Source organism: Phyllobates terribilis, unplaced genomic scaffold (genome assembly GCF_046119375.1).
Source record: "Phyllobates terribilis strain yellow unplaced genomic scaffold, ASM4611937v1 Scaffold_9__5_contigs__length_417890890, whole genome shotgun sequence".
Taxonomy (NCBI): domain Eukaryota; kingdom Metazoa; phylum Chordata; class Amphibia; order Anura; family Dendrobatidae; genus Phyllobates; species Phyllobates terribilis.
The window spans coordinates 111,105,278-111,121,824 of record NW_027362769.1 but is presented as its reverse complement, the minus strand read 5'-3'; the positions used below and the strand labels follow the sequence as shown (position 1 = coordinate 111,121,824).

At 39.7% G+C, this 16,547-nt stretch overlaps 1 protein-coding gene across 2 annotated transcripts in view; it reads left to right on the top strand.

Annotated features, from left to right (window-relative positions):
* The window catches only part of MAP3K20 (mitogen-activated protein kinase kinase kinase 20), a 187,435-nt gene that overhangs the window by 148,128 nt on the left and 22,760 nt on the right, over positions 1–16,547 (top strand). For both annotated transcript variants that reach the window (XM_073646928.1, XM_073646929.1), the window contains exon 16: positions 2,967–3,056. In XM_073646928.1, coding sequence (XP_073503029.1) covers positions 2,967–3,056 — 90 coding nt within the window. The remainder of the gene's footprint in view (positions 1–2,966; positions 3,057–16,547) is intronic.

The window sequence follows — 16,547 nt, the reverse complement described above, 5'->3', positions numbered from 1 at the left end:
CAAGAAACTATTTGACTGTTGTGCGCCTGTGTGGGGCCATTTGTCAATGAAATCTTATTCATAGTTTGTCTGCTGGCTTCAGAGCATTTATTCTCAGGCGAATCTATAACAAATGATCTAGGAAAAAGTTGCATGTACATGTAGCGGAGCTGAATTTGTCATTTATTCCTTACTAGTACATTGGGATAAGATTTACATTTATTATTAGAGATAATATATCCATGGGCCCGATCCACAAGAAGCATGTATCAAATCGTACCTGCATGATTTTAGCCATATATGTTTAACTCCGAAACGCTGACGTGTTTCATAGAAAAACATAGCTGAATGCCGGGGACCGGTCAGCATGGGAGACTAGTCGGACATGTGGTTCCCTGGAGACTTCTCCCTGCCCGCTGCCCTTGGGTGATAGGTCTCTCCCTATTCATGCACGCAGGGAGAGACCTGTCAACCCAGGGCAGTGAGAGGGGAGAAGCCGCCGGGGATCGAGCCACTTGGGAGACTAGTTGGACAAGCGGTTCCCGAGCGGCTTCTCCCTGCCCGTTGCCCTTGGGTGATAGGTCTCTCCCTATTCATGCACGCAGGGAGAGACCTGTCAATCCAGGGCAATGGGATGGGAGAAGTCGCCGGGGACCGAGCCGCATGGGAGACTTAGAATCATAGAATGGTAGAGTTGGAAGGGACCTCCTGGGTCATCTGGTCCAACCCCCTGCTCAAAGCAGGATTCACTAAATCATCTCAGACAGATGTCTGTCCAGCCTCTGTTTGAAGACGTCCATTGAAGGGGAACTCACCACCTCTCGTGGCAGCCTGTTCCACTCATTAATCACCCTAACTGTCAAAAAGTTTTTTCTAATATCTAATCTGTGTCTCCTCCCATTTAGTTTCATCCCGTTGCTTCTAGTCTTTCCCTGTGCAAATGAGAATAAAGATGATCCTTCTACAATGTGACAGCCCTTGACATATTTGTAGACAGCTATTAAGTCTCCTCTCAGTCTTCTTTTTTGCAAGCTAAACATTCCCAAATCCTGCAACCGTTCCTCATAGGACATGGTTTGCAGACCAGTCACCATTCTGGTCGCTCTTCTCTGAACTTGTTCCAGTTTGTCTATGTCTTTTTTAAAATGTGGTGCCCAAAACTGTACACAGTATTCCAGATGAGGTCTGACCAAAGAGGAGTAAAGACCGATAATGACTTCACGTGATCTAGACTGTATGCTTCTGTTAATACACCCCAGAATTATATTTGCCTTTATTGCTGCTGCATCACACTGTTGACTCATGTTCAGTCTATGATCTATTAGTATACCTAAGTCTTTTTCACATGTACTGTTGCTTAGCTCTATTCCTCCCATTCTGTATATGCTTTTTTCATTTTTATTGCCCAGATGTAGTACTTTGCATTTTTCCTTGTCAGACAGTCGGGGACTAGAGTTAGAGTTATGCTGAGTATGATCCTCCATCACCTCTCAGGTCCTGCATCAGGCCTATGACCATGTTCACACATGGTGTAAACACTGTTTTTTCCACTGTATTTTTTTACTTGCAGGAAATCCACTGCTTTTAACAGAATAAGCAAAGTAAATGTGATTTCATAAAAACTCATATCGACTGTGTACTTAAAGATGCTGTTGAGCTGTGTATTTTTGGTGCATTTTCCTCTATAGTCTTCTTTGGGGAGCCTGAAAAAAGGCATGTAAAAAAAAATTTGTTGCGCTTTTACATGCGGAATCCCAACTTTTAAAAACACACTGCTTCAAATCTGCACCAAAAAGTCATCTAAAAGGGGGGAAAAGCAACAAAAAGAACTAGCAAAAATGCAATTATCAGAGCAGAAAAAAAAGCTTCATTATTGCTTTTCGGAACATGGACTAAGTCCATTAGTTTTGACCTGAGTGTACCATTAAAGGGGTTTCCCATAAACTAAACTTATCAGCTATCTACAGGTCTGATTGGTGCATGACTGACGTCTGGGCCACCAAAGATTTGGAGAACCAGGTTATTTTTTCCCGCCCTGTTTAAATGGAGTGGTATAGAGCATGCACATTCCTGCTCGGTTCCCCCGCTATAGCCGGAAGTCTCATAGTCTTTTAATGGAACTACCCAATTTTTGGAACACATACAAATAAATGGAAAGAGCTGAGTATACGGGAGTGGTGCACAACATGGCTCTGTTTTCTAGATAGATATAGATCCCATCAGTCAGACCCATATTTGTCATACCCCTAAATGTATGATTTGAAACAACCACTTGTATTAGATAAAAAGGGTCCATTGATTGTACATTGCATTGCATTTAGCCCTAATCAAGTAAATCACATACAAGCCCTTTTATTTCACATCTATCATAGTTTTGTTTATGCTTTTATCCATTATTGTGTTTTTTTTCTTCAGTACACAGACCTACAAAGTTTTTCATTTCCATAAAAGACCTGAATCAATATGAGCTCAGGTTTGGGTCTGGTAGTCAGGCCTCTGTGCCCGTAGATTTTCCATATGCCTACTGTGACAGGTTCTCATTAATACAGGTAAATGACATTTATTCAGGGACCAGAGACATAAAAACTGCCTGTTGATCAAACAATTCACTTTTTAGAATGCTGCAAGTAAATCATTTATTTCACTAGTAAATTAGTCATGTCAGTCCATTTACATGGAGCGGGAGCCAGCTGGGCTTTTGTGATGGATACTTTTGAGTAATTCCTTAAGTTCCTGAATGCAAAATGCAGCTTGAATGACTGGAACTTGCAGAGCATCATACAAACACCAGGAGTTTGAAGCCATTGTTGCCAGTATTCGTGTGTGTGGGAGGCATCTATCCCCGGCGGCGATGTCAGCGAAGGAACAGAAACACTTCTGAGCCGGTCCCCCTGCAGCCGCTCGAAAACTCACGGAGGGTGGATGCTGGAGATCTTTAGAAAGAAGTTCTACTTGGACTGATTTCATTTATCTCATTTATGTTTCAGGATCTTGCATTTGAGAATGAAGATGAAGAGAGGATGGTGAACTTAGAACTTGTGTTTGGATATCATTTGAAGTCTGGAACTAGACCGGAGGTAAAGTAAATGTAAAGAAACATAAATCGGTCTACCTTACAAGGAGAGGACAGTTATTACAAAGCGTATCAATGAAAAAGTGTTCATAATAAATATCACCTCCTAAATATCGCCAAACCGATGAAAAGTGTAGATCTTTTTAGGGAGGCCACATTTTTTCTTGGAATATTTTATATAAACATCTTGAATAAATTGCCCTTTATTTATCCAGTAAGGCAGTGTTGTCCAAAGGGTAACCACCTGACATGCGACCCTAGGCCCTATCGGTCTTCAGTTGCATGTTTCAGCTGTTTTCCCCCAACATAATGATGAGATATGGGTGCTCTGGTATTTGTTCATGGGCGTTTAGTATTTGCCTTAATCTGTGGTCAATTTTCACTCCATATGTATATTGCTAACAACAGATTAAGATTTGTGTCCCCACAATATGGCGGGTTGACCATTACTGCTCCAAGCCCGAATCTGACAACCTGCGATATGCATTCTCCAGTTTATACTTTGTGTCTCTTGGGCACCGGTCCTAATTTTTGACCTTTCAGCTGTTGCAAAACAAAACTACAGCCAACAGAGGTACAGGTTGGAGACTGCGCTCTAGAGGGTTCTCACTCTCCTCGTGCTGTGCTGGTAATGTGCGTCTCAGCCTTAGGACTCACTCACACAAGCTTATAACATGGTTGAGTCCTATGCAATGTTTTATTGGATAGCACTCGGCCAGTGTTATACTATGGAGCAGTGCAGATCTGCGATTTTTCTCTCTTACCGATTTTAGGATGAGAAAACAATCATAGCATGCTTAGCATGCATCCGATAATCTGATCATGCACACCCATACAAAGTCGAGTGCAGTCCGATTACCGCTGATACAAACAATGGAGAAGATGGAGAAATTATGTTTTCCATCTTCTCCACACTTGTGCTGCTGTTTTATCATGCAAGAGAATTGGATCACGCTAAGGTGATACTCGAATCACACTCTGATAATCGGCCCGACTGTCCCACATGAGAATCGACGGCCATGTGATCAAGCCCTTAGGGGCACTTAGATGCAACATATAAGGACTGGGTACTTGGCTTTGTAAAATTCAGAAATACTGTTTTAAGCCAAAGGTGTAAAACCTGTGCCTGTCCTAGTGGATTCATGGAACCCCTTATTGGATTTCTTAGGCTCTGTTCACATGTCCGGATGTTGGCACATTCTGTTTGTTCCTTCTATTGTAGGAACATAAAAGCAGAATTCATGTTTAAAAGTGATCCGTGTCATCAGTTATGTAAACGCTGACTATCATGCAGTCCATCTGGATTCTGGATTTTAGAATGGAAGAAAAAGATTTGCATGCATGACTTTTTTTGTCCTATCTAATAATCATATTACCATATGGGCCCCTCTGCTTGCGTTTGCATAACTGATGCCGTGGTTGACTTTGGCATATGAATTCCATTTGTCTGTTTCATGTGTGCCTAAGTAGACGTGAAAAGAGCCTTACTTGGTTGATATTTATAGCTGATATTGTATGATATGTTTACAATTATGTATTAAGAGATAAATTCACACCCAACATTTTTGGAACCTCTTCAATCCGTACCCCCAGAACGCTCGTAGATAAGCTACAGGATGTTATATTTTCACTTGCCACCATTGGGAAAGTGCTAGCAGATAGTAGGTTGTAGTTCAGATGTGCACTAGGTAATAACCAGTAATGTAAGAGTACAGATAGGTTAGTAATGTGGGTTATCCAATTAATTTTTTTTCATACCAAATGTCCTGAAATATTTAGCATAGACTTTTCATTATTTTTTTTTAAAGAAAATCAGTCTTCTTCCCCCTCCGGCAGCTGACTATATAGTCCCTTCTTAAATCCCAAATGGGACAAATAACCATTTTTATTGGCTGCTGTGCAGTGCTCAGTAGATCTATGCAGAGACCTTGCTTTGAGGAAAGTTACTGAGCATGCATGTCCACTCGGCTCTCTAAAGCGGTTGTCCAGGAGATAAAAAATATTTTTAAAAGAGTTCAGATAGGTTAGAAAAAATGAAAGTCATTCTCACCCTCACTCATCTCCTGCAGCTCCTGTTCTGATTTTTTTCCGATCCTCACATGTGTCCACTTTCTGGTGCTGTCTTGACACTGTCTTGGTATTTATGGCTATTTTTGGAGGGTTGAGTCACAACCAGTATGTGGACAACCCCCTTAAAGAGTGGATTTGAGACAGATTGCTTCACATCACGTGGTGACCTATTACATAAGTACAGTGCCTTGTGAAAGTATTTGGCCCCCTTGAACTTTTCTACCTTTTGCCACATTTCTGGCTTCAAACATAAAGATATAAAATTATAATTTTTTGGGGAAGAATCAACAACAAGTGGGACACAGTTGTGAAGTGGAACAAAATTTATTGGATATTTTAAACTTTTTAAAAAAATTAAAAACTGAAAAGTGGGACGTGCAATATTATTCGGCCCCCTTGAGTTAATACTTTGTAGCGCCACCTTTTGCTGCGATTACAGCTGCAAGTTGCTTGGGGTATGTCTCTATACGTTTTGCACATCGAGAGGCTGAAATTCTTGCCCATTCTTCCTTGCAAAACAGCTCGAACTCAGTGAGGTTGGATGGAGGGCGTTTGTGAACAGCAGTTTTCAGCTCTTTCCACAGATTCTCGATTGGATTCAGATCTGGACTTTGACTTGGCCATTCTAACACCTAGATATGTTTATTATTGAACCATTCCATTGTAGATTTTGCTTTATGTTTGGGATCATAGTCTTGTTGGAAGATAAATCTGCGTCCCAGTCTCAGGTCTTTTGCAGACTCCAACAGGTTTTCTTCTAGAATGGTCCTGTATTTGGCTCCGTCCATCTTCCCATCAATTTTAACCATCTTTCCTGTCCCTGCTGAAGAAAAGCAGGCCCAAACCATGATGCTGCCACCACCATGTTTGACAGTGGGGATGGTATTTTGAGGGTGATGAGCTGTGTTGCTTTTACGCCAAACATATCCTTTTGCATTGTGGCCAAAAAGTTTGATGTTTGGTGTGTCTCCCAGGTGGCTTGTGGCAAGCTTCAAACATGACTTTTTATGGATATCTTTGAGAAATGGCTTTCTTCTTGCCACTCTTCCTTAAAGGCCAGATTTGTGCAGTGTACGACTGATTGTTGTCCTATGGACAGACTCTCCCACCTAAGCTGTAGATCTCTGAAGTTCATCCAGAGTGATCATGGGCCTTTTGGCTGCATCTCTGATCAGTCTTCTCCTTGTTCGAGATGAAAGTTTACAGGGACGGCCGGGTCTTGGTAGATTTTCAGTGGTCTGATACTCTTTCCATTTCAATATGATCGCATGCACAGTGCTCCTTGAGATTTTTAAAATTGGGAAATTTTTTTGTATCCAAATCCGGCTTAAAACTTTGCCACAACAGTATCTCGGACCTGCCTGGTGTGTTCCATGGTCTTCATGATGCTCTCTGCACTTGAAACAGAACCCTGAGACTATCACAGAGCAGATGCATTTATACGGAGACCTGATTACACACAGGTGGATTCTATTTATCATTACCAGTCATTTAGGACAACATTGGATCATTCAGAGATCCTCACTGAACCTCTTGAGTGAGTTTGCTGCACTGAAAGTAAAGGGGCCGAATAATATTGCACGCCCCACTTTTCAGTTGTTAATTTTTAAAAAAAGTTTAAAATATCCAATAAATTTCGTTCCACTTCACGATTGTGTCCCACTTGTTGTTGATTCTTCCCAAAAAATTTGAATTTTATATCTTTATGTTTGAAGCCAGAAATGTGGCAAAAGGTAGAAAAGTTCAAGGGGGCCAAATACTTTCACAAGGCACTGTAAATGTCTTGAATCTTCATTAGATAATTTTTAAAGCATGTAAATTGAGAATATTCTTTATTCTTAAGATCTATGCAATAAATATAATATTTAATAGTGAGACCAAGTTAATGGGGCGGTACAGGGAGTTGAAGCATGTTTTGTTCATTACCACTATTTTTCATGTTGAATTAATACACATTAAGTTCAGTAACTTTGTAAATAGATTGCATTACCTATACTTTTACAGTTCCTAAGTTACACCCTGTAAGATAGTGTAGAGCTGCATTCACAATTTTGCAGGCTTCAGAGCTAAAATCTTATAGCATTCCTTGTATGTACAGTGTTTGCTCGGGGCTATTCCATTCGGGTAAGTTATTATTACTCTAGATATCTAATCTGACTACGTGTTTAACTACATTATAGGAGCCTAACAAAGTAGAGTATCTCTTCATATTTCAACTTTTCAATTTGTCGGAGGTATACACAGAAATATTCTCCAACATATAAGTCAGATGTAAGCGGTACAGGCATACAGTGCCATATGTCGTCCATTGATTCCCATTGTAAAAAAACCCCATAAACGACGGAGAATATTTTCCGTTTATTCCTCCAACACAATAAAAGATTGAAATGTGAACAGATTATCTACTTTACTAGCTTCCTATAATATAATTAATGGGTGATCAATAAGTGGAAAAGACTGCCGCGAGAGGTGGTGAGTTCTCCTTCAATGGAAGTCTTCATACAGAGGCTGGACGACATCTGTCTGAGATGGTTTAGTGACTCCTGCATTGAGCAGGGGGTTGGACCAGATGACCCTGGAGGTCCCCTCCAACTCTAACATTCTATGATTCTAGTTGTTTTGTGCCGTCAGCTCTGGTTGAGCCACTGAGCTCAGTGATTGGCTGCTGTGCCATTGACATGATGTTATTGCTGCAGACAATAACAGACACTGGGAGCAACGGCAGAGACTCAACGCTGGACACGGGGAGTTAATAGCCCCTCACTCCTGTACTGTGATATCTTCAGGGCTTATTGAGGCTGCACACTCTGGCTGGCAGGACCTGTGAACTTGGGTCATGTGACCCTGATGACATCATCACAGATCTTTCTGCACTTCTATGTTGCTGCTTGTTTATGATTGGTCACTATCATGAAGGAGGCAGAAGTACACTCCCCCAGTGAAAATATCTAATAACACCCACTTGGACTTAATTTTAGTCAACTCATTAGGTTACATATATTTAATTGCAAATATCAAGGTGGGCGGACACTGCACTTCCAGCTTTTATGCCTGTCTCCATTTCCCAGCTTTCAGTCTCCTGCCCAAGATTCTACACAGGCGCCAGATCATTGACTGGTATTGTCTCATCAGATGGGGCTGCGCACGCTCAGTAAGGTTGTGATGCCTTTGTGGGAGCCAGCCTAATGATCTGCGCATGCGTCACCCCCTCTAATGATACGACCCCAGGCAGTGATTCTGCACAAATCATTCCCTCCTTTTTGTCTCAAAAAGGGAGTGGCGTATGCGCAGATCTATTGGCTGGCTCTGGCTACTGATCTGCGCATGCGCCACCATCTCTGTTTAATTCTACAAAAGGATAAAATAGGGGTGCAATAGTGCTGTTACCAAAGTAACCGATAATGTATAAAAGCATAAGTGTGCTTACATTGCAGGGTTGTGACATGCACTACTCATGTATCAGACGTTTAAGAGGGCTGCAGGAGACACCAAACCTTGGAGGTTCGAGATGCAATAAGTAGATTTAAATGTGTCGGTAATTCCGCACTCTTCCGTTTGTACAGATGATTCAGAATCCAGAATCCAGTTCTTGTATTGTGGATTTACTATTAACAAAGCTAAAATCAATTGATTTTAGCTTTGTTTTTAGCTTTGTTAATAATAAATCCACAATACAAGAACTGGTTCTGAATCATCTGTACAAACGGAGGAGCGTGGAATTACCGACACCTTTAAATCTACTTATACCATCTCTGTTTAGACGAGTCCAGGTTTTATTTGGCGCCTGCATAGAATCTTGGGCCAGGGAAAGAGGGAAGAGTGCCCTGTCAGTCAAAGACTCAAGAATGGAAAAGGGCGGGAAAATAAGAAGACAGGCGTGTGAGCTGCAACTGCAATGTCTGCTCACTCCACTTGCAATTAAAATTTCAGAAATGGATTTCTCAACAATTTCTCAACTAAATACTACAAGAAAGATGTGGATTTAATAAGCATAAAATGGCTTTTATAAACAAGCCTTTAGATAGGGATCTAATTTTCAGATTCCCCTTAAAGAGAACCTTTCATCTGATTCACCATGAGTGCATAAATCAGAGTTCAGCTGTGTTATTTCAACCCTGTATGATTTTCTTGGAGATAATGCGGCTCTTCAGAGAAAACATATTTAGAAAATTGGTCCAAGGACCATGCCTCTTTCGTGACTAGTCTGAAGAAGGTCCCCGGCAGCCTCTCCCTGCCCTGATTTCCTTGACTAACAGGTTCCTCCCTATCTGTATACATCAAGAGAAACCTGTCAGTCCAGGGGAGTGAGGTAGGGAATAGCCACTGGGGACCTTCCTCGGGCTAGTCATCCATATAGTCATCCATATATATTCTTTCATAGTTTTAGCTTTTAGATTAAGCAGAGCTCTGTTTTCTGGCAGTTACTTTACATTCCGCTGTTTCAGCTCCTGTTATTATAAATCTGTCCCAATTTTTAGACTGCTGTCAGGTTACCTTTAGTCACCAATCTGCGTTCTGCATGCAGATTAGCACCCCATGTGGAACAGCTCAGCCCTCACCAATCCTGCTCCATTTTTTCTTCTCCACCTTTCTAGTAAGGACAGTTGATTCTATTACAGAGGTATTTGGAGCTGTGTGACTGGAGAGCTCCATCTGTCAAACCCCCACCCTGGTGTTCTAATTCAAATACTGTAGAGTAAATGAGTTTCCTGACCATTTTCCCATATGAATGATGAAAAAAAATCAATTAATTCTGCCATCTGATGAAAAGGGAAGAATAATAACACGCTAAAAACATCAAATCAATTTTACGTTATAATTTCTACTAACACGGGATGTGATAATAAGAGCGAATCCCCTGCAAATAATGGGGCAGATTTTTCAATAATATCACAGGGACAAGCACTGGTGCTATAGAAAGACTGTCAGTAATTTGGGTGATATCTATTAGGGTCATTTCACATCACGGTGTGGCTTTGCTTTCATGAAGAGTGCCGCCAAACACGTACCACGTGCCCCATGCATATACATTTGTACACCTATACAGTTGCATATATCACCATTGATTCTACTAGTAAAAAAAAAGGTTTGCAGAATATTGTACATTTTTTGGGGTGTTGACTCCCATGTATTATTCATCCTTGATAACGTATTGTGAAAAGTGTACCGACATATACTTTCCAAATGAACTATATTTTACTAATTCTTACGGAAAGTGGACCTACAAAATGATGGGCCTGAAAAGACCCCATGGTCTACACGTGTGTCAATGCTTTGAGCATGGTCCATTATTCTGTGTCTATTCTAATAATGATGATCATGTAATCAAGTAATAGAGCCCCGCCTATCACATTTAAACCCCTCCCACTACATTTAAACCACCCTCTTTAAAAAAAAAAATACTTAAAAGTATCCCTGTATGCTGCTATAAAATATCTTAAAAGAAATGTGTCATCCCCAAAAACATTTTTCAACAACTGAAAAAAATGTTAAGTATTAATGTCTTAATTAAAAAAAAAAAATATATATATATATATGTATATTTTAAGTTTAACCGTATGTAATATGAAAAATGATTTTAAAAGTTTGGGGATTTTCAACTTTTAAACACTGTGGAAGCGTTTGCCATGAAGTTTGCCATGAAAATCTAGTGTACTGCTAGCTCGCATTATGACTGCAGTAAATGTGGGTGGGATCTGCTTGCATGTGTCCGATATCACTCCTTTTCTTCTAGGAGAATTAAACTTGGCTCACAGTGCGGAGACATTACTGGTGACTGCAATGTGATACTGAGATGTGGAAAGTGTCACTAAGGACGACTGTCAGCGTCGATTTTGTTAGTTGGCGCTGTGCTGCTCACCAGTCTTTACAGAGATCTGAGCAGAGCAGTCATGTCAGCAGCGCTCACATCGCAGTAATTACATATTGTGGTTCAGTATCACACATGATAGAATTAGATACTTGTTCTTCGAGAGATAAGTGCCACCAGAGATGTCTGGTATCTATCTATCTACAGTTCATCTCACTAAATTAGAATATCATCAAAAAGTTAATTTATTTCAGTTCTTCAATACAAGAAGTGAAACCCCTATATTATATAGAGTCATTACAAACAGAGCGATCTATATTGGCTGAACAGGTTGCACCAATGCTATGTCCCCCTTGCCTGGACAAAGATAGATAGATATGAAATAGACAGATAGATAGATAATAGATAGATAGATTTGATAGGATTAGATAGATATGAGATGAACCAATAAATAATACATGGATATATAAATAATAGATAGATACAGGTGCATCTCACTAAATTAGAATATCATCAAAAAGTTAATTTATTTCAGTTCTTCAATACAAAAAGTGAAACTCCTATATTATATAGAATCATTACAAACAGAGTGATCTATTTCAAGTGTTTATTTCTGTTAATGTTGATGATTATGGCTTACAGCCAATGAAAACACAAAAGTCATTATCTCAGCAAATTAAAATAATTAACAAAAAACACCTGCTAAGGTTTCCTAAGCATTTAAAAAGGTCCCTTAGTCTGTTTCAGTAGGCTCCACAATCATGAGGAAGACTGCTGACTTGACAGATGTCCAGAAGGCAGTCATTGACACACTCCACAAGGTCCTAGAGTTCCAATTTTCATATTGAAAATCAAGATCCCAGAGTCTGGAGGAAGAGTGGAGAGGCCACAATCCAAGCTGCTGGAGGTCTAGTGTGAAGTTTCCACAATCAGTGATGGTTTGGAGAGCCATGTCATCTGCTGGTGTAGGTCCACTGTGTTTTATCAAGACCAAAGTCAGCGCAGCCGTCTACCAGGAAATTTTAGAGCACTTCATGCTTCCCTCTGCCGACAAGCTTTTTGGAGATGGAAATGTCATTCTCCAGCAGGACTTGGCACCTGTCCACACGGCCAAAAGTACCAATACCTGGTTTACAAACAACAGTATCACTGTGCTTGATTGGCCAGCAAACGCGCCTGACCTTAACCCCATAGAGAATCTATGGGGTAGTGTCAAGAGGAAGATGAGAGACACCAGACCCAGCAATGCAGACGAGCTGAAGGCTGCTATCAAAGCAACCTGGGCTTCCATAACACCTCAGCAGTGCCACAGGCTGATCGCCTCCATGCCACGCCGCATTGATGCAGTAATTGATGCAAAAGGAGCCCGACCAAGTATTGAGGGCATTTACTGAACATACATTTCAGTAGGAGAACATTTCGGATTTTAAAATCATTTTTCAAGCTGTTGTTATAAAGTATTCTAATTTACTGAGATAATGACTTTTGTGTTTTCATTAGCTGTAAGCCATAATCATCAACATTAACAGAAATAAACACTTGAAATAGATCACTCTGTGTGTAATGACTCTATATAATATATGAGTTTCACTTTTTGTATTGAAGAACTGAAATAAATTAACTTTTTGATGATATTCTAATTTAGTGAGATGTACCTGTATCTATCTATCTATTATTTATATATCCATGTATTATTTATTGGTTCATCTCATATCTATCTATCTATCTATCTATCTATCTATCTATCTATCTATCTATCTATCTATCTATCTATCTATCTATCTCATATCTATCTATCTTTGTCCAGGCAAGGGGGAAATAGCATTGGTGCAACCTGTTCAGCCATACAGGAGCCCAAGAGGTAAGAGGGCCACTACCACCTCGAAAGCAACAAGTGGCTTCTGTCACAGACAGGGGAGCATTATAATGAGCTTTTGGACTGCACAAGGCCCATATACTGTTGTTGCTTAGGGGTCCTTGTCTGTCTCCGTCCGCCCCTGTATACATATTTAACATGACATGTGTGTGTAGTATTGGAGAAAGTGGTTATAAAATATATGATTATTAAAAAAAAAGTTGAAATGCGTCTATGACTTTTTAATAGTGCCTCCTCTTCCGGGCCAATTGTAATGAAATTATAAATCCATGTAATACTAGTAAAGTCTTATAATTGGACATTCAACCCTCTCCCTTTTGGGCCTACAGTTTGCAAATGTAAAGAAAAAAAAAAAACTTCATTCCATTCTGTTGTAATAGCTGCATCAATTGTTGGAATAAAAATGGAAAAAAATTCTAACTTTAAAACAAATATTAAGTATAAATAACTCAGGAGGTGCAGTCCAAAAATAATAATATTTATAATATAATATGATCATATATGTATTATTGACGCAGCAATACAATATAACCTGCAGTTTAGGAAGTCAATTACGCAGGGTTCTCATGTTAGCTACCTTTTCAATTATGTGAACCCTGACTGTTTTATCATGCAGAATTGTGTCAGACAAAACGCTGGACAAGTTTACAAGGAAAAAAAAAAGATCTGACACTGAAAAATAAAAAATCAGGGAAGGATACAATCGTCGGTTAGACTTTCTACAGCAACACACCCGCCCTAATTAAAAGTACCCTGTAGAAAAGTGCATTATTCTGCCTTTCTTCATTTCGTCTACATGTCATCCAGTCATGAAAACATGTCAGGACCTTTATAAACATGTCAGGAATGATGATGTTTTTCAAAGCTATTTCATATCCTGAACTGTGTATTGCGCCATTAAAAGTATGCTTCATTTGGCTTGTTTCAATGTAATCTTTAAGAATACCCCAAAGGCCTTGTTTCAAACGCATAGAAAGAAAAAAAAAAAAAGCAATCTTATAGTAACCTTGTCTGCGCAGTGTCTAGTTAGTAGCAATCCCGGCTGACCTTAGACACGCGCCATTGTTAAGGGTATAATACATTTACATATTTTGCAATAAAACATCAGTCATTTGCATTACAGTGTCAAGATTTTATTTGATTCTTCCACCTAAAAATGACTCATTTTCTTTTCTTGTATTTTTTTTTTTATTTTTTTTTAAAACCAACTACTCTAAGCTTGTTTGAGAATAATCAAAAATTGGCCATTTAGCTTGAAGTCATTTTCTTTTCAAAAGGCAAATGTTATTTAATCTTTCAGCTGTTCATTGTGCCATCATAAATACTTTCTTTTCAGCACAGTTGTGGGGACTGAAATGAGCCCACTAATTGCCTCCCATTTCGACTGACATGTGGTGGTTTAGTGGAAAGGAATCACAGCGGGGAGAAGGAAATGGGAGGCTGAGAAAATGGGAGCTAATTATTTTCTCTGCCTCATGTCAGGCTCTGTGTCAGCCTTGTTTTTACAAACTGGAAGGTTTAGCACTAAATAAAACAAACTGGCGTCATGTTTTCATATACTGGCAGTGTCACGAAACCAGCTGCACATCTCAAAGACAATATAATGCCTGCATTTGTACGGACACCATCTGACAGTAACTGTGAGCCACTACTAATGAGGATATCACAGTGATGCCAAGTGAAAGGTGCTGAATAATTTATGATTCTACATCAGTACGGCAATAGTCCTTTACATCATTATGAGACATTGTTTTCCTGAAGAGATTAAAACATCCTTTAGTCTCAGACCCTGGAACCTACATTTTGCTAAGAGAGGACTATTAATGGAATTTTGGGAGAGATCCCTACCCGGTGCTTTTTTTTTTTTTTCTTTAAGAATATCTCCTGGGACAAAGCTTTGGAGGGTCACGACACACGGGATATAAAAGGAGAAGAGCAAATTATTCTCACTTGTATTATCTAGGTTTTTTTTTTTTTAAATCCGAAAAGAATAAAGTGAGTCGTTTTTTGTTTTTTTTTAACATAATGAAAAATAACCCAGGTGCCATAGATGAATGTTTCAACTGTTATGACTTGGGAAAACAGCAGGTCTCAGCAGCTGAGCTAGATAATAGCAAAGAATTTACAGGAGCTGACGGGAGCTCACGTCGTCAACATGTTACTACTTTTAATAACAGCGGGGACAATTGTTTTTTCGGCTTTTGCCTTTTTATTTTCCATCTTAGAGAACGTCTATCTGATCACAGGGACTGTAGTGTTGAGGGGGAGATGGGGAGAAACGTAAAGTTTGCAGCCACGTGCGAGCCGGGATGGTGTTCTGTATGGTGTAAGAGGGGCTGCGGAGTACCGCCTGCAAATGTCTAGAGGGCATGGACTTGCGCTTAGATATGTCATAGGGTATGCTGCTGGGGGGGTGTTATCAGCTGCCCTCCTTGACTTTGCAAAAAAGTGATATCATGTGTAGACAACTCTGCTTGCATAGATCAGATGGCCATTTATCCAGCTGCAGTCAGAATTTTAGGGGTTTATCCATTTATGTGCATTTTACTTCTTTGTGCTGCAGCTTAGTGTTTTTTGTTTCGATCCCTTTGATACTTAGTATCTTTCGCCTCGTTACTAAAGTTGGGCTTCTGAGATTTTGTAATGTTTTCTGTATTACACACATATATTGTTTTCTGTATTATATATATATATATATATATATATATATATATATATATATATATAATAACAAAAACATTACAAAATCTCAGAAGCCCAACTTTAGTAACAAGGCGAAAGATACTAAGTGTCAAAGGGATCGATATATATATGCAATCTCATATATATGACAATGTCATTAGTTTTAGCAAGTACCATAGGTAAGCCACTTGGTTATTGATCAATTAAATAAAATGTGGCCTTTGGAGAATTGCATGATTGACAATTGTCAATAATATGCAATTTTAAAGAGAGTGTGTTAGGATAAAATGACGCTATGAAGTTTGCACATCTCCATGTAGACCAGCTTTCTCTTAGAAGAGACAAAATCCGAAGACTACTTTTCAAGAAAACGATCATTGCAGTAATGTATTAATTAGGACCCGGAGCTGCATCCCTCAGGCAATCTGTCCGCCCCGCTCCTCCCTCCTGTTTCATGGATAATGATGGCTTCAGTTGGGCCAGCACTGTCAATCAATGAAGCTGGAGGGGGCGCTGCTTCAGGCTGCCCATGGTGCACCAAGGTCCTCACTTGCAAATTACTTCAAAGATCGTTTTCTTGAAAAGTAGGCTATGGATTTTGGAAGAACATGTATTCTTCTTCTGATGGAAAGCTACCCTATGTGGAGATGAGCATATTTCTTACTGTAATTTTGCCCTGACAGATTTCCTTTAAGGGATTATTTCCAAATTAGCAACTGATCTCCTATCTAAATGATAGGGAAAAACTTGCTGACTGCTGGGACTTTCAAAGATCCCAACATCGGGGTTCTGAAATCCATGAACCGGACTCCGCAGCTCTGTTTTGAATGGACTGTAGGTGTTAGTGCTTGGCCTCAGCTCCATTCATTATCAATGGGACTACCAGTTAATGCAGAGTATAGCGTTTGGCTATTTCCATCACTCCCGTAGATGATAGATAAAGTGGAAGTCGAGCATGCGCACTTTGCTCCATTCATGAGGAGTCCCTTTCTGGGAATCACTGCGGATCACAGTGGTCAGACTTCAAGCAATCAACAACTTGTAATTTTGTGAATAAC